The sequence below is a fragment of the Danio rerio genome, chromosome 2 (assembly GCF_049306965.1).
Source record: "Danio rerio strain Tuebingen ecotype United States chromosome 2, GRCz12tu, whole genome shotgun sequence".
Taxonomy (NCBI): Eukaryota; Metazoa; Chordata; class Actinopteri; order Cypriniformes; family Danionidae; genus Danio; species Danio rerio.
The window spans coordinates 43,573,130-43,592,977 of NC_133177.1; the positions used below are offsets into that span (position 1 = coordinate 43,573,130).

A 19,848-nucleotide genomic window follows, 5' to 3' on the forward strand; every position below is an offset into this window, starting at 1 on the left:
CGAGGCAGTGGCACAGTAGGTAGTGCTGTCGCCTCACAGCAAGAAGGTCGCTGAGTCGCTGGTTTGAACCTCGGCTCAGTTGGCGTTTCTGTGTGGAGTTTGCATGTTCTCTCTGCCTTTGTGTGGGTTTCCTCCGGGTCCTCTGGTTTCCCCCACAGTCCAAAGACATGCGGTACAGGTGAATTGGGTAGTCTAAATTGTCCGTAGTGTGTGTGTGTGTGAATGTGTGTGTGTGTGTGGATGTTTCCCAGAGATGGGTTGCGGCTGGAAGGGCATCCGCTGCGTAAAAACTTGCTGGATAAGTTGGCAGTTTATTCCGCTGTGGCAACCCCGGATTGATGAAGGGACTAAGCCGACAAGAAAATGAATGAATGAATGAATGAATACATAAATAATTAAATAAATAAAATACATTTTAAATAATGCATATTTTGATTAAATAAATAAATAAAAATAATAAATAAATGAATAAAAAATAAATAAGTAAATAAATAAATAAATAAATGCATACATGCTTTTGTATAAATAAATGCATGATTAAATAAATAAATAAATAAACAAATAAATAAATAAATAATTTTGTTTAATGTAATTGCTTTTAGTAAAAAAAAAAATAAATAAACATCATGAATTTTGATTATATAGTTGCCTACCCCACCCTAACCCTCAGTAGAGAAAAAAAATAATATTGCACCGTTCCTGATCTTAGTAGATCCCCAGAATCTGTATGAGCATTGGCTCTGCTTGTTTGCCACTATGCTAATTTTCTTTGTGCTTATTGCATTTGGTCAATATGCAAATAAAAACGTCTTTGTTCTCTAATTTGCACATTGTCTGTACAACATCTGCAGAAATTTCCAGGCCCAACCGGCACTGTTTTGAAATTGCGGTCTCCTGCAAATTGGCCCTGTTTGGTAAATCTGGCCCTAAGTGTTTAACTGCACATCAAACTCATGGTTTCTGTCTGTGTGCTCGGCTCTTAGTCCGAGGTCAAGGCTCCAGGAGGTTGGGGTAAGCTTCTCTGATCGGATCCACAGACTCGGCCACCCGCTTTTTCAGGATCAATGCCAGTCGCTGCTTCAACTGTCTTTCTGATAAAGCGATGGCCACCCGTTGTTGTGCCATTCCCAGAACACAGCTCGCCGCAGTCCTTTCCCCCTCTTTCTCCATCCATGGTTGACAGCTACATTAGTCTGCCTCTGAAAAGTAAAAGGAATTGCATTTTTTCCACCTTTTTTTTCGGATGAGACATGGGGGTGTGTTTGGGGGTGTCGAGGAAGGCATTTATCTCAGTGAGATAGTGATTTAATTTTAGGTGATGTATCACCAGCCGGTTGCTGTGGTGATGCTCAGAGGGGGGGTGATCAAAGCTGTTTTTCACAAACTCATAGAGACACGTATGTATGTGCACACACGCATAAAGCTCACGTCCCATGACTGGAGCACATATCTCAGTTTCCACAGTGGAGATGTGCAGAATGTAAGTCATTTATCAGCACTGACACGGCGGGTGTTTACACGTCCCTGAAAGAGACAGGGACAACAGCCCACAACTGAGCGCCCATGTCTATAATAAACACTGATACACTGACACACATGGAGTCTTATTTTTTGCTGTAGTAATCAAAAAGATTTTTACTGAGTTCAAAGCTCTATATCTATTCATTAATTCATTCATTTTCTTTTCGCCTTAGTCCCTTTATTTATCAGGGGTTGCCACAGCGGAATGAACCGTCAACCCTCAACTTGTGTTTAACAACAAAAGCTGCTACATCTCAAGATGACGCAAATCAAATTGTATATTTTCAATGTAGCAGCGCGATGATACGCTGGCTTTTATGAAGAGAGTGTTTTATTCCACTTTCAATTAAGATTTAAAAGATGGAGTTTGATGTACTGCGTGAGCCTGCCTGACTGTCACTGAAAGGCAAATGAAAACGTCCCTTACCTCAAAACTTTCTGCATTATTGGAAAAAGAAAACATATTGTACGTATACAGTCAAAAGTGTAACATGCATTCATAACGTATTTTTGCGCAGCGATGCTACTTTGAGTCCGATTTATTATACATTATTATTAAACAGCAACTTTATTTCATGAAAGACGAAAGTAAACAAAATGCTGTTTTTTTAACATGTATGCTATGACATGATATACATAGAAGAGAAGAAAAAGAGATGATCAAGACCTTGAGTATGGTGAGAATGAATAAATGACAGTGTCTAAAAGTGTCTGAGACATCCCCTTTTTCCACAGTAGCCTACCTTTATTTTTAAAAGATACATATAATGTATAAAACTATACATTATTTATATTACTTAAATCACTCTATGTCTGAAAAGCTTAATATAAATGGACATTTTATAGATATTGAAGTTTTTCAATGTTTACTCTGTTCTACTTGCAGTACACTAAAATATTTGAATAGATGTTATTTTTATTTTTATTTTGCGCTAAGGTTTTCCTGAATTAAATCTTTAAAAATCAGGATGCTGTGTAGATTATGAGATCAATGAAATCCTACTTGATTTGACATCATGCCGCTTTGTTTACTGCAGTAACCAAGCTAGATATATTGATAGATTGGTAGATAGATAGATTTTTATTCAGTATATAAATAATGTTTTAGTTTTGGATTGGTTTCTTTCATTAATATTTAGTAAATATACTGCAAGTTAAAATCTTGCCAGTGTTTCCGGTTGAAATGTGGTCATAAGGTTTTAAAATGTATGGAAAGAGTCTTAAAAAAGGTTTAAAAAGGTAATGAAATTCACTCTCTGATTCTTGTATATACTCTCAAAGAAATTATAAACCAACATTAACAAAAATTGTTTCTGAAAGCAATCAACTATTGCACATTTAAGCTAGTGTCGATAAAACTAGACTGTAATAATCTATAGCTTTCGACATATTTTTTTTAGATAAAAATAATTCAAAAAAATGTAGAAAGTGTTGTTTTAACATTTGTACCTATATTGACCTTTAATTACAAACATGCAGATGCCCCATAGATTTGAATTTAAAAAGGAGTGAAACCTTTTTTTAGTAAAATGGTGGAGAGGATAACATTTATCCAATTGATAAATCAATCACAACAAAGGACAAGAACAAAAAAATAAACTTAAATGGATAAAACGTACAAACTGATTTGACTACAAAATGAATTGAACATAAAACAATTAAGTTAGCCCCCCAAAAAACTCAAGAATTGTGTTGTTTTAGCTTATTTTAAATAAGTAGTTTGAACAAACAGCAGACATATATATTTTTTGAGTGTGGGGTTTGGTACCTTGCTCAACTGTGGTGGAAGAGAGTGCTGGTTATTCACTTCCCCCACGTGCAATCCAATCTGCTGTTGACTGTTTTTAACACTGCCTAATGCAAAATTCCACTCATCAATTCATTTTGTCTGCTTAAAAGTGAATATTTATAAGGAGCACTTCACCCCCTGAATGCTAGCATGATAGCTTGTGCGCTGCTATCTGAAGCACAGGATGCACTTAACATTCAGTGTCTGTACATGTACCTATAAGCCTTTGCTCTGGAGACCTACTTATGCTTGGCGTGGGTTGATACACAGCACTGATATGCTCTTTTAACAAGGGCAAACGTGCTGTACACCACTAGAATCATATGCCCTGACTAATCAACAGGCACATTTGACACGGTCATTTTACCCCAGCGGTCACGTTTTGATTTGTTCCATCAAATCTGTACATGGACATTTCTGTCAGATGAAACAGGGTTCGCTAAATTGTTGAACTCCCTGTGACCTGTGAGTGAAGGATTTAGGTCAGAGGATTTGAGAGGGATATGACAGAGCTTGTTAACCGAGACTCAACAAGGCCCTGGAACATTTTTTTGGTTTATTTCACTCTGTCACTATATTTCAGATATTGGCGTGCAGATGAAGCCCTGTGGTAGATTGGTGGCAGCAGTAGTATAACTTATGCTTATAGCAAGGCTATAATTTTCCTTCTCCTTGTTCTGAACTGTTGGCTGATATCTAGAGAAGAAACTACAATGGACGCTGCTATCCGTGTGTTCAAAACAGCTTAATGAAATTTAACAGGACATGCGCTTATATTGTTACTTATATAGGCACATATTTTTATAGTCTCTATGTATTCAACTGTAGATAAAGAAAAAGTTAGGGTTTAAATGAAAAGATTTAGGTTAAGTAATTTAATGTCATCATGTTTTAGCACACAATAATAGCATGCTGCTAATTCATTCATTAATTTTCTTTTTGACTAAGTCCCTTTATTTATCAGGGGTCGCCACAGCAGAACGAACCGCCAACTCATCCAGCATATGTTTTATGCAGTGGATGTCCTTCCAGCTGCAACCTATCACTGGGAAACACCCATACACTTTCATTCACTCACATACTACGGCCCATTTAGCTTACCCAATTTACCCATAACGCATGTCTTTGGACTGTTGGGGAAATCGGAGCACCCAGAGAAAACCCACACGAACTCGGGCTAGCCACTGCGCTGCCCCATGCTTCTAATATGTTGCATTATTTTGCTAACATATCAAAAGCATTTTAGCTTATGTTTAATCCAGTGGTTTGCATATTTCTACAACATTTTAGGGCTTTGCTAACATGTTTTAGCATGTTAGTAGCCCTTATAAATGTATAGTTACTGTATGGTTTAGCATTTTGCTAACAAATTTTGCATGTTTAAGTGTGTTTTCAAACAATTGCTAAACTTTTTTTTAACAAAATGCTATTTTGGCACACTATTAGCATGTTTCAAAATGTTGTTAGTATGTCTTGCTACGTTGCTTATGATCTAGCCTATTTTTTCTAAAGTTTTAATATGTATTTAGACACTTTTCTATGTGTTTTACATGTTTTACCATATAACTAGCATATAGGCCAGTTTTTAGACTGTGATATGGAAGCAAAATGTAATCATAAAATGTATGTTAACTTGTTTTTGGACAAGAATTGAGGCCATAAAAGACAAAATTGTTTTCTTACATTCTTTTTGCGTGCACATTATTTCCTCTAAATTCTTTCTAGGTTTTGTAACCTAGTATTTCTCAGTTGTAGTGATAGTGCAGATATATCGCTAATACAATGTACAGTATAACAAATTTTGGGGCTTTTCCACTGTCGTTTAAAACAGTGGTCCACAATCTTTTTACCACCACAGACCGCTCAACGCTTGACAATTTAACCGTGGAAGAAAGGGGGTAGTTGGCTGATGGTTTGTAGGTTGCTACCGTTTTCTCAGAGGATGACAAAACATAGTTGTCACTCTGGTATAAGTTTTATTTATGGAGAAAATAACAAAGCACTGCAGAGTTTGGGTGGTCTGTGTTTGTCTGAGATAATTAGTCTACCGAAATGTGTATATTCCATACAAGCTGAAGCTGATCGGTCAGTTCTTGTTACGTGACTAGCTTGCGGCTGGGTGGGTCTGGAAGGTGCGAGTGTATCACACCTCCATTGCGAACAACGAACTTGTCTAAACTCTCGAAAAGATGCGATATGCGAACAGCCCCTAAATAAATAGGCTGGTTGAGGACCACTGATTTAAAAGACAAACGTAGTGCATTGTAAAAGTGTCTAGATTTCAGGAGATTTGCCTCTCCTTACCTGCCATCCATCACTGCTCATGCCCAGCACAACAGGTGCAGTGCCCTCCCATCGGCTCCCACAGACTGTCCTGCCCGCCCATCATGACAACAAAGCTCTCTAATTGGTTCTCAGCGGATTAGCCGGGGTTAATTAACTGCTGTCTTTGATGGCGAAGGCTCTGATGAAGCTCTGTCATGCTGAATAATGGGGCTGCCCGGGAGAGAGGCTGAGACTGAGGCCAGGGTTTATCCTCCTCTCCTTCAGTCCTGTGTTTCAGCGTCTCAGCTATAAACGATTAATGACACCATTACCATGATTCATTTCTGTGTGGATTTGTGTAGAATCATCAATCTGTTAGGACATTTTATGTTTTTCCCTCCATCTAGGCTGATGGTAAATCTTGTGTTTTTCGTCTTTTTTCCCCTTTCTTTCTTTATGTCTACAGGCAAGCCCGTGATGATTATTACAGAGTACATGGAGAATGGATCGTTGGATACTTTCCTGAAGGTGAGGAAGGCAAAACACCCCATGGCGCAAATCCATGCCGATGTTCGCTTGCCATTTAAGATGCTGCCTTACATTTAATTACCTACAGCCAATAAACGAGCATCGCTCAAGGGTATAAGCCATGGATACCTCCCTGAAAGTCTATTACTGGAGGGAAATTAAGCATGGAATGGATGCCTGATGGAGACAGAGCAGATTCAGTTGCTTACTGTCCATTAAGGCTATTGCATCCTGTCTTTTGTACAGTGAATATGGCAAGGTTATTATAGTGTATTTTTTTTTCAGTACTATCTGAATGTTCAGCTTTGTTCAGTTAGAACTGTGCAATTATTTGTCAAACATGGCAAAACATCAAAAGCGTGCTCCAAGTGTCATCAAAATACAATGCTTCAGTAAACCTTGGTTTAGTTACATAGCTGTAAATAATGGTGATTTTATCAAAAGTAGCAGATACCAAGCGCTCAAGATGTCTGAAAGTAATAGTTACAAAAGTGTCAATCAAGTACTTTGGGGACTCACTCTTGTATTTAAATTTATATTTTACATTTAGTTCAAAGTGCCTTGCAAGTGAGGCATTAAGTGACTTGCACAGAGGGAAATAAATACAAGCATTGCTCAGAGATTGCTTAAAAAATGCTTGGGAAGGAAGAGAATATGGAAAAGGTGAGAATTTCTTTTCCTAAATTTATTAAGATGTAGTCAAGTGCTTGTGATTAATTTTTAAAATTCATTTAAATTAATTATATGTGTTTGAAGAGACTTTAAACGTTTAAGAATCACATATATATATATGAATTATTAATTTGTTCAGAATTATACAGTTTTAGATTGAGTTATTGTGCGTTCACACTTAAGGTGGCTAAAGCGTCAAAGTTTGCTCTGGCCGCCCTGGTAACAACTATGTCTGTCTGAGAGTGTCAAAATGACCTACTCAAACTTATAAGAGCCGTTGCAGCATATCAGCAAATCAGTTACATTCCCGCATAAAAACATGCTTTCTAGTGTAAAAGTGTCGCGCACTTTTTTGTCAAATTCACTTAACAATGGAAGATCAAGTTGTTGCATGTGTTGTGGCTTTGCTCCATATATCCAATATGTCCATATGCAGGAGCATACAAACCGGGGGGGACCGGGTTGATATGTGTCCCTCACTTTTAGAGGTAGACCAATTAGAAACAGGTGATTATAATAAGTATATGAATGTAAACCTTTGGATCTCATACAACTGTCCCCCCACTTTTAAAATGTTTGCTTTGCCCCTGTCCATATGTTTAAAGTATTCTGTAGCAGCAATACTGTTTTAGACTGTTATAGTTAGCATGACAATCCCATAATTGATACATGTATAGGTATACATGCACGTTAATGCACATCAGTAACTCACAAGTAACTTTTTTTAATGTATGTCCCTGTAAGAAAACATTGTAAATATTGTAAATAAAGTTCACAGGACTGTGTTTGCTGGAATCCTCTCAAGCGGTAGACTTCTACATTCTGATTGCTTGACGCCAAACCGCGTCATAGCTTATTACCATAAAGTTGACTTGACTTTAACTCTCCTTGACCCCCACACTGGTGCAGATGCATCGCACTGCTCCTCGCCACTTATTGCTACAGGCTCCCATTGAAAATGAATGACTTCTGCCAATGCTCTTACCAATTTTGTTATGAGAATGCACAGTTAGTTTCAAGATTATTTATTTCAGTGTTGTTGTTGTTTATATCATTTTACTACTCATTTTACTTAAAATTGCATTAATAAACAGACCAAAAACTTTCGTCTTTGTTTTTAGTAAACAGCAAAAATATTTGAGCATGTATTTGTGTGAGCTTCTTGTAAATGTGTCTTGTATAAAGACAGGAAGTGGGTAAATGAACTGGGCAGATTTATAATAAGGCTACGCGCGCTCCACCAAGCTGCCATAACGTCTCCTCTGCAATCCTCTCTAATTTATTACTGCCTCTGTCACCCAGCGGATCAGGCCACGAAGTTTTATTACGCACGCCACAGATACATTTTCCTTTAAGTCAGGACTCTTTTTAATTGCCTACACTTTGAGAAAATGAAAATGAAATTTAACACCCCACCCCTAAAAAAGGGCCTGTCTGAGTCTTTCGATCTTTCTGCTACGTACAAAATGAATCCCATAAATACCCGCTTAGCCCACATAAAAAGCTAATATAATTACGGGGTCCATTTTATGGCTAATAGCTCATAGTTCGGCCACCCAGCTACATGTGTTTAATTAGAAGACAGATCAGTTAAGCATCACTTGCTAGTAGAAAAACAAATGGTTTCTCAGTGTCTCTAAATCTGTCTCTCTCTCTCTGCTCTTCCTGTAAGTAGTGTGGTTTCTGACACTAGATTGATAACAGCCAGTTGATCAGGCCAGACGATCAATCAGCGGCCACATTTCACAAAACACAGCGTAATTAACTTACCCACATTATGATGCATGAAATACTATACGAGCGCATGTTTCAGATTGATATTGCTCAGTCGGGACAAAAGTGGGGTTTTAACAAGATTAGTGTACTGCCCAGATATGGAGATTAAGGCATCGGGCTAATTGCTCATTGTGGAGATTGTTTTTGAGGCTAAATGGATGTCCGGGCTCTTTTGTTTTGCTAACCGAAGCACCAAATCCAGATGGTTTTACATTAATAGAGGCCTGTCAACATTTTAACAATTGCAGCAGAAAGAGCTGTAAAACCAGAGGTCAGAGTCGTTTGCATAATGAGTCAGGGCAAAAACACTGGAATTGTGAAAGACTGGAGTCTTTGAAAAATGCATTAAGCCTGTATCATGTAGTATAAAAATTGTGATAGAAAAATAAATTCCCAAACATTGCTGTGAAAATACCCAACATTATTATTAAGGTGACACTTTACAATGATGATTTACTGTAGCTGACAAGAACTCACAATGACTAAAATGTTGTTAACATTAATTAATCTTTTTTTTTAATGCTAAAAACACAAGTAAATTTTCAAATAACCATTAACTAAGATTAATAAATGACGTGTTAAAAATATGCTAAAAAATAATATGTTTTGAAAATTATTATTACAATTATTGTGAAACTACTAATAAAAAATGCTACTGCATTAACATCATCATCATTCAAAATGTGTTCATATATGAGCAATATCACACAAGTACCAGTGGGATTATGGCTGTATATCGGTACTGATGGGAGGTGTGTGTTGGCTCACGCCCGCAGGCTGAGTGCCTTAGTGTCCCACCAGTGATGATATACAGCCATATCGCACTGCTACTCGTGTGATATTGTGTTTACTCAACATTTTGACGGCATAATTGTGTATATAAAGAAAAAATCAAACACATAATATCTAAAATCCCTTTAGTATTAGAAACTACTTTCTTCTGCCATTTATTCACCTATGCAGCTGACTGTCAGAACAGCAGAAACTGTTTCTACTTCACCAACATCACAATAGAGCTAGTATTTGATTGATTCTCTAGTGTAATGTCTAAAGTGATTACAAAACAGGTGATTTTGCTCACATTTTAAGATTATAAGGACAGATGGCATGAAATTCCATCAGTCTACAGAAATGTTCAAGTATTTCTCGCCTGCAATCTGGAGATCACAATAAATAACCAAAAAAAGCCAAAGCAAAGCAAACACTACCGGATTGCTGTGGTATAAATACAGCACTATAACATACAAGAGAGAGAGAGATTGACTTAGAAGTCACTTACCTGATTTCTAATGATTTGCTCAGTTATAGTTTGAAATGTATGCTCTTCTTCTCTCCTAAGGGCTTATTATCTGTTGCCATCTTGTGGTGGAACGTCAACCATCTTTGTTCTGCTTAATGGCAGGCTCATGGCTGCTGATGCGCTGAATGTCTGAAATTAAACATATTTTAAATATGCACTATTTTATAAATAAACTGCATAAATGCAATCTAAACAACATTATTCTCACAAATGTCTCAAAAGTACATTATGTTGTCCAATAGCTGCAATATTTGTCAAACTGTAGTGAGTTTATTGATCTGATGTCACTCTATGTGGGCGGAGTAATACACAATAGTGAAGAGGCTGTATGAGTGCTGTTATAGCACGGCTATCAGCCAATCAAATTCAAGAACCAGAAAGAACTACTGTCATATAATAAAATAAATTATAATATAATATAATATAATATAATATAATATAATATAATATAATATAATATAATATAATATAATTAGTATTGCTCTTACATTTGTCTTGTCTTTTCTCTTGCAGAAGCATGATGGGCAGTTCACAGTCATTCAGCTGGTGGGCATGATGCGTGGCATCGCTTCAGGAATGAAATATCTGTCTGATATGAGCTACGTCCACCGTGATCTGGCAGCTCGCAACATCTTGGTCAACAGCAACCTGGTGTGCAAAGTGTCTGACTTTGGCCTGTCCAGAGTGCTGGAGGATGACCCTGAAGCTGCGTATACAACACGGGTAAAGCATCTTTTCTTTATTAATGTTATAGATTTAGCATCTATTTGTACAGCTTGGATCGAAGGTTGCATATGTAACCATCGTTCCCTGAAGGAGAGAATGGAGACATTAAGTCAGAAATTCAATTAAATTTAAGCTTATTGGTATTGTATTTTGCTTTTCACTTTAATTATTGTTCCAAAAGCATCTTTGCAAAAGGTGCATGTTAGTACATCACCGTCAAATCAGAAAGTTAAGGTCATGTATATAGGGTGGAAAGTATATTAACAGTGCTCAGCATTTATGAGTACACCCCTACAAATCCCTTGTTTAAATTAATATTTTCTATAGTATGCTTTACAATATTAAATGTGTGCGTATACAGTAGATTAGTCAGTACTAAAGCCAATTCTGGTGCTTATCTAACAAAATAACTCACAGTAATGGTTCAAGAATTAGTAGACCAGATTTAAGTGTTAGGGAAAATTATTAAATAAAATGTTAAAAAATAGCTAAAGTCAAGAGAAAGAAAATATATATACAATTCTGTTGAAATGTTGTAGTTTGTAATTTGTTTTTGCAATATTTTGCATGAATTTAAATGGATTATATTTCCATTTCTAAATATGTTCTGTGACTAAAATATTATTTTAATAAATATATCTGTTTAATAAATCAGTTTTGTTAAATCCACCTATATATATATATTACCCATATACTCTGAGAAATAGATAAAAATATTTGTTTTTAAAATAGGGTGTACTCAATTTTGCTGAGCACTGTTCATAGTGTAAAAGGAATTCTAAAATAAGAAAATAGGAATCCTCATTATCAACGACTAATTTAAAGGGGACTAATCTGATCAGATAATTCCGATTACAATCAGGTTATACATTACTTTTTTAACTAATACATGATTACACATCATGATTTTCAGTTGTGGAATGTTCTCTTCAACATTTATGGATTCTTAAAACCTTGACTAAAAATATTTTAAATTTTGAATTATTACAAGTCACAACGGAAAAAAAAACTGACTACATGAAATGTTTATTACACTTTGTGTATTCCATAAAACATATTTTCTTTCTCTTGTACTTCAGATCAATATGGTACAAAATAAACAAAACAACCCAGCGGGCCCCTTGACGTCAAAACAATATCACAAATATGTAAAAAATGCAAATTTATATGTGTCAATACCTTTTCGTCCATTTGATATCCACACATTGATATCCTTTTGACCACCAAAATAACGACACAAAAAGTATTATGTAACGTTTTATTCATCTGAAAGCTTCAATGACATTACAAATCTACATTGATTTTGTATCCCTACATTACATGTAAACTACCTTCATGTCAACACATCATCAAACTGACTTCAAACATTATCGTCAATAAGCATGTCAAAAACTGATTAGTACTGTAATCGTTTTTTTTATGCATTTTTGGTGTGGTTTGACAGCAAATTCCCGGCTGCATGTGATGAACAAGTTATGTCAAAAGCAATCAAAAAAGTAGTCAAATTATATTACCTAAAATGCCATTTGTAATCTGTGATGGCCTACAGTTTCTAAATAATCTACTGAGTGCATGGTGCACCTTTAAGAAACCATAATTAAAACGCCTCCTGTGACTTTTGAAAGTGTCTGTGTGAAAGAACAAAGGCGAGACACAGAGAAGCGATGTTTGAGTTGTCTTTCTCAGGGGTCAGTTTCTCTGTCCACCCAGCATGTATTAATTACATCCGTTTTTGACAGGACAGACGCCTCCAAACCCCCTACTATCACTCGTCTAGTTCTCTCTCCTTCTCAGTTCTGTAATTGGTGAGCACCCTGTGGATCCGTATGAAGGCCAAGGGCAAGAGAGGGCTTGAGGCAGTGTGAACATGTGCGTGCGCGTGCATGTGTGTGTGTTCATTCAGGTGGACAAAGCATAGACTCAGCAGGAGAATTTGTTGTCACATGCAAACAGGGGAGGGAAGAGCTTGTACAACCCTGAATGGACCCCTGCAGATTGCTTTTTGATGCCCGTGTGTGTTTGAGTCTCAGGCAAAATGTGTGTTTGGTAAAGGGATGAGCTCTTAAAAATATAAGTGGCCCTGACATTTAGTGCCCCGTGTCCCGTTGCTTCAAGTGCTGGAATCATGAAGAGACAAAACCCTCCAGGCCACGCGAGGCAGCCGTTTATGTGCCGTGACTTTATATAATTAAAAAAAAAAATGGTAAAGATCGCTTTTTGAAATTCTCTTTAAATGATTTTACCCCATGGGCCCCCGCTGCCGTTCTTTGGCACTCCAGTCACGTATGTCTATATAGAGTACAGCCAGTTTGTCTTTTGTTTGACTTTGACTGTAGAGATTAACTACAAAATGCTGCAGCTATTTAAAAAGACATTTAGGGAAATGCAGACTCTGTCGGAGTGCTGGAAAAGAGAAACACAAATATTGACTCCATGCTGCTGACTGTTTATGGGTGTTTGTTTAACTTTCAGAATATAAAATCTACTAAAATTAAAACATTCTTATTAAATTTATGGTTATTGCCTTTTTTATTATGGAAATTGCATCACAGAATCATTTCCATTAAATTCTGGATCTCATGATTGAGTTCACTTTGTTTTTGTTTTGTTTTTTATTATTTTTATTTATTTTATTTTATTTTATATTATTTATTTATTTATTTATTTTTTTGAGGGGGGTTGATTGAACAAACCGGGGGAATAATAGAATAGTGTATAACATGGTTTGAGTCCCAAATTAGCTGTGTCAGATGTCATTTTGGTGTGGAGTTTGCATGTTCTCCCCATGTTGTCACATTTTATTTTTTATTTATTTTTATTTATTTATTTTTACAGTTTTTTTTTTTTTGCACAGTTGTTGAAAAAAATATTTTTTTATTTACATTTATTTATTTATTTATTTATTTATTTATTTATTTTTACAGTAATTTTTTTGCACAGTTGTTGAAAAAAAATCAAATGGGCTAAATTAAAACTACTAATACAAATTAGTATTTTTAAGCAATGTTCAACTAAATTTGTTTGCTTGAACTCAGCCCATATAAAGTGTTTGCAATCACTTATAGTGCTAAGCATAATTGAGTACACCCCATTTTGAAAATGAATATGTTTATCCATTTAAACACAACAGATTTATTAAGCAGATATATTTATTAAAATATTTTTAGTCACCAAACATATAAAGAAATTGAAAGATAATACAATTAAATTCAATCAAAATATTGCCAAAAAAATAAATAAAAAAATTATATATATATATATATATATATATATATATATATATATATATATATATATATATATATATATATTACAGCCTATAGAACATTTTTTTCAACAAATATGAATTTAAAAGAGAGATTTGTGAGGGGTGTACTTGTATATATGCTGAGCACTGTACCTTAAACAATGAGTAAATCCAATTAATAATTTATTTTAGTGTATGTAAATGTTGCTTTTGAGTAATCCATCTGTCTTTGCTGAATAATTTCTTTTAAAAGAGAAAAACCAATACAAATAATTTTGGAATATGCAATATATGTCCATGCTTCACATTTCACCTCATTGACAATGTTATCGACAGTAAATACTTGAGATTCATATTTTTTATTATTGGTTTTATATTTTAAGATTGAAAACATTTGAGAGAAAAAAAATTAAGAATAAAGGGAAACAATTAAATGAAAACTCTGTCATTACATTTAATGAAAGACTAAATTTATACATGTTATGTGGTCATCACACACTGTAAAAAAAACGGGTTCTGCACAATCCATTTGTGTTGGGACAACATGAAGGAATTTAGTTAACTTATTAGTTTTTACAAATTTAAGTGAATTGAACATTAAACAATTAAGTTGTCGTTGTTTCATCTCATTTTAAATAAGTAGCTTAAACAAGCGACAACAAAAAATCTATAAAATTGAGTGTACATTCTGTAACAAAACCTGTTAATCTGAATAAAATCAACTCATATGACATAACAGTTCCTAACAGTTAAAGCAATACTTTCTTTTATCTTTTCTTATTCAGGGTGGAAAAATCCCCATTCGATGGACAGCCCCAGAGGCCATCGCGTACAGAAAGTTCACCTCAGCGAGTGACGTGTGGAGTTACGGCATCGTCATGTGGGAGGTGATTTCATACGGAGAACGGCCATATTGGGAGATGTCTAATCAAGACGTAAGTGTCCTTGACAAAACCGCAAACACACACGTCCTCGCGTGGATTGTTTCAATTGAAATCTGCTCCACTAATATCTTGGGTAATATCATTTGCACTGAAAACCTCTTGAGGGGAGCAGAGTCTCTGAACTGTGTGTCCTTGCAAACGAGTAAAATCCATACTGAAAACCTGCTTGAATGACAATGGTTTTTAGGAGCCTCATAAACGAGAGCTGTCCAGCTGCTCCTGTCTTTAAAACAAGCCAGTTAAACACACTCCATCCCTCGCTGCTGTATTATGCTAACGGTTTCTGACTTTCCCCCTTATTACCATCAGAGGAAATGTCAGAGAAATCTTGAGGACCTTCAGAGCACCGCTATAATGATTCAGAGCTACTGTGTTCATTTTCGAAACAAAGAAGAATGTTTTTTGTCTAAAAGAAAATAGTTGGTTTGATTTGAGAAAGGAAGTGGCAGGAGCTGTTTTAATCAGAGCAGTGACTTCTAGTCCTTTAGGAGATGTTGCTGCAGTCTGCTGCTTGTCGTAGTGTTTTATGTCAGTCAGCCGACAAAGGTTTATTCAGGTAATGTTTCTTACGTGATTATAACTGCTAATTAGGGCTACATGTGTTGGTATTAGCTATTAAACAGTGTCATTGTTAAAAGTTATGTGACGTTATGTAAAGTAACGTTATTATAATGAACTGTTTACTTGAAAACGAAAGATAATTTAACCTACATAAAATGTGCTTCGTTTAGTAGCATTTACATGTACAGCAATTGAAAAAAAAAATAGAGACCTTGTTAAGATATTCTCTGATATCAAAAGAAAAATAAACTGTAAAATTTATTTGAAGTGGGTGTTTATAAGACTGTCATGAAGTATTAATAATCATGACATGACATACAGCTGAAGTCAGACTTATTAGCCCCCCTTTGATTTTTTTTTCTTTTTTAAATATTTCCCAAATTATGTTTAACAGAGCAAGGCAATTTTCACAGACTGATGATTTATTTTTTTTTTTTCTTCAGGAGAAAGTCTTATTTGTTTTATTTCGGCTAGAGTAAAAGCAGTTTTAAATGTTACAGATGTCATTTTAAGTTCTGAAAGTACATAGTTTGAGATATTTTTGTTATTGCAACCGGACATAAATGCATCATAACCTGTCAGTGTCTTTATGACAACTTGATATTACCAAGACAACATTACTTGTCATAAATCTGTCATAAACATGATTGTCAAAACTGTTTCATGAAAATGTTTCTTTTTTTTTAGTGAAGCAAACATAATTTGTCATTAAAATTTTTCATTTAAGTCATATTTTAGTGCAACTAATTGAATTCATAATTAAAATGTCATTGCGAGTCAGAACTCCAAGATATATCTCAGCATTGCCTTTAACTCTAAAACATGCATCAAATATACAGTTAAAGTCAAAATTATTAACCACCCTTTTTCTTTTTACAATATTTCCCAAATTATGTTTAACATAGCAAAGAAATTTTCACAGTATGTCTGATAATATTTTTTTTTTTCTTCTGGTGAAAGTCTTATTTGTTTTATATTGGCTAGAAGCAAAGCAGTTTTTAATTTCTAAAAAAAAAACAACATTTTAACGTCAACATTATTAGCCCCTTTAATCAATTTTTTTCGATAGTCTACAGAACAAACTATTGTTATACAATAATTTACCCTAACCTGCCTTGTTAACCTAATTAAACCAGTTAACCATTTACATGTCACTTTAAGCTGTATAGAAGTGTGTTGAAAATTATCTAGTCAAATATTATGTACTGTACTAAAATAAATCAGTTATTAAAAATGAGTTATTAAAACTATTATGTTTAGAAATGTGTTGAAAAAAATCCTCTCTCTGTTAAACAGAAATTGGGGAAAAAACCAGGGGGGCTAATAATTCTGACTTTATATGTATATGAAACTGTATATGAAAATAAATATTTATGTAAAGTTAAATATTAAATGGAAAGTCAACTAATTAAATTTTGCTGTCATTTAGTCACCCACATTATCCCAAACCTCTATGACTTTCTTTATTATGCAGAACACAAAAGATATTTTGAAAAATGTTGGTAATTGTTTTAAATCCCCTTGATTAGTTGGCAGTAAATGGAAATCAATAGAAACCCAAACTGTAGAAAGTAAGAAACACGTACCAACATGGATGAAGCTTTTGTTCTTTGCATGTTTTGACTCCTGTGTCTTTGTTGTAGGTGATTAAAGCTATAGATGAGGGTTACAGGCTTCCCGCCCCAATGGACTGCCCCGTGGTCCTTCATCAGCTCATGCTGGACTGCTGGGAGAAGAGCAGAAGTGAACGGCCCAAATTCGGGCAGATCGTCAACACTCTTGACAAACTTATCCGCAACCCCAACAGTCTGAAGGAGCTCGCTAACAGCTCAGTTTGGTGAGAAACTTAATTTCATTTAAATCCAGCTGATGTTTAAGCACAGCTAAAGGCATTGGACAATATGCTTATAACTGTGTTTATGCTGTTTTTTTGGCCCTAGGTTAAGTCAGTTGGAGTCTGGTTGAAGTCAAAATTGACAATACATGTTCTTTGTCACCTAGCAATGTTTTTCTTGTGGTGAACAGTTAATCTGTACCCAATTAATGTTTCTGTTGACATCCGTTTAATAACTGAGACAGAATATATAGGAAAAACTATGATTTCTGTTTCAAATAAAGGCTTCATATCCAAAATGCATAACAGTTTCCACAAAATAAAGTGACATGTCAGAGTAATTTTAACTTTGATAGTAAAAAAAAAAAAATACTGACCATTGTTTGATTTTTCTTTATTGTTTTCCCTTATTGAAAGTCTCTCTGTAGCATAGTTTTTCAGACAGGGACTAGATTAAACCAGGATTAGGCCTTAATTCAATGATTTTTAAGTAATAATTTTTGTAAATGTGCCTTAGGAAAAAAAACATTACTGAGGTCCATCTTGGGATCAAACAATTATGTGAATTTACACTACCTGACAAAAATATTGTCATCAATCCCAATTGTAAGAGCAACAAATAACAACCTAACTTCTAGTTGATCATTTGGAAAAGTGGCAGAAGGTTGATTTTTTTTTTTTTTTTTGATGAATCATCTGTTGAACTGCATCTCAACCATCACAAATACTGCAGAAGAACTATTGGAACCCGCATAGACCCAAAATTCTCATAGATATCAGTCAAATTTGGTGAAGGAAAAATCATGGTTTGGGGTTACATTCAGTGCAAGGGATCTGCAGAGTGAATGGCAACATCAACAGCCTGATGTAGCAAGACATTTGTGCTGCTCATTACATTACAAACCACAGGAGAGGGCAAATTCTTTAGCAGGATAGCGCTCTTTCTCATACTTCAGCCTCCACATCAAAGTTCCTGAAAGCAAAGAAGGTCAAGATGCTCCAGGATTGGCCAGCCAAGTCACCAGGCATGAACATTATTGAGCATTTCTGGGGTAAGATCAGGGCTTTATTTGTGTCTGAACAAGCCGGATCCGGCACCTCATTTTTACTGATCCCCCACCTCACATCTAAAACCATACTGTCCTAATGAAATAATTAAAAATCAAGGCACAATCATATTTTATTTTGGTAAAAGAAGCATAATCTAGAGACCTTTGCCTTTCATATGAAGTCAAGATATTATTTGTTGTTCCTAAAACTTAGATAGGCGACTGAGACTTTTGTCAGGTAGTGTATATTTTAACATCAGTCAGCATAGGTTTCTAAGTTGAAACCACACAGATTTAGATTTTAGTCTGGGTCTAGGCCTAAACCTTGTCATTGCATATGCTTAAGATTTAGACTCAAATGTATAATTGGAATAACAACTAATGTAATTATTTAAATTAATTTTGATTTCTGAATTATGTCGGAAAATTTATGCCAATCTGCGTGATGAAGAGACACTTAAATACTCAAGGTCAGATGTTTAGTGTTAAAAATGGAAATAATAAAACTGGCTAAGGTCTTTCCCGTGAACATAGAATGATCTGTAAATTATGTTTGTTGAATTTATGTTAACTCAGTGTTACAAAAGACCCTAGTATCTGAATGTATACCAGCTACAGTGATGAAATCATTAAAACACAAAGAGCTGCACCAGTTTAAACCCAAAAAGACTGTCTCATTCAAAGGGACATACAGATAAAACATTTACAAGCCACAAAAACAAATCCCTAACAGCTCAAATAAATCCAGGGAAAATCCAATCCAGCTTTTCTTTGTCTGCCCCATGAACTCTCAAATCTTTCATTTAATGCGAAACAACACGCCGATAAACTCCACATTGTCTAATATAACCAAACCTAGTGCCACTGATCCTCTTCCAGCAGACATCCATCTTGCGGCTTTGTAAAAAGATGTCATTGTCTAGATAGCCTGAACCCCCCATTGTAAAAGCTGACGCGAGACAGAGAGCCAGAGTTCACATTACAGCCGTAAAGCTGGAGAGTCCGAGACCTTCAAGAGATATACGCTTCCTCAAGCCCATCACAGTCTGATTACAACCCAGCCTGCCAGTCATTTTATCCCTCGACAAAGAAGAGCGAGGCCGTTAAACACGTCCTGGGTCTGAGATTGAATTGACCCCCGGTTTTCACTCAAACGCTGCTGTCACTCGTCTGTCATGAACAACGAAAAGGCAAGGCGGTTGGTTTTAACTCTTAAACTTTTATCCTCTTCTGATGAAATCACTTAACAAGGTATCAACTCGCACAAGCAACTGATTTTTGGAATAACAAAAAATTGGAAAAAGTGAAGTGCTATGAATACTTTCTGGATAAATCGTACATTTGGTGGTCTCACTTTATATTAAGTGTCCTTAACTACTATGTACTTACATCAGAAAAATAAATACAATGTACTTACTGTGTTTATAATGTATTTGAGAACACTTGTGGTGCTTTTGAGTTGGGATAGAGGTTGGGTTATGGACAGGTTTGGTGGCATGGGTAGGTTAAAGGGTGGGTTAAGGTGTAAGGGATGGTCAACAGTGTATTTACAAAAGTAATTACAAAATTTAATTACAAATGTAATTACATAATGTATTTAATCAAGCATACTGTAAGTACACAGTAAATACATGTT

General features: G+C 35.3%; 1 protein-coding gene across 8 annotated transcripts in view; it reads left to right on the plus strand.

The window, feature by feature from the left end:
• Nucleotides 1-19,848, plus strand: part of epha4b (eph receptor A4b) — a 248,000-nt gene that overhangs the window by 222,167 nt on the left and 5,985 nt on the right. For 5 of the 8 annotated variants that reach the window (XM_073920825.1, XM_073920799.1, XM_073920805.1 and 2 more), the window contains 4 exon segments: nucleotides 6,042-6,103; nucleotides 10,365-10,574; nucleotides 14,610-14,759; nucleotides 16,973-17,166. In XM_073920825.1, coding sequence (XP_073776926.1) covers nucleotides 6,042-6,103; nucleotides 10,365-10,574; nucleotides 14,610-14,759; nucleotides 16,973-17,166 — 616 coding nt within the window. 8 annotated transcript variants of the gene reach the window in all.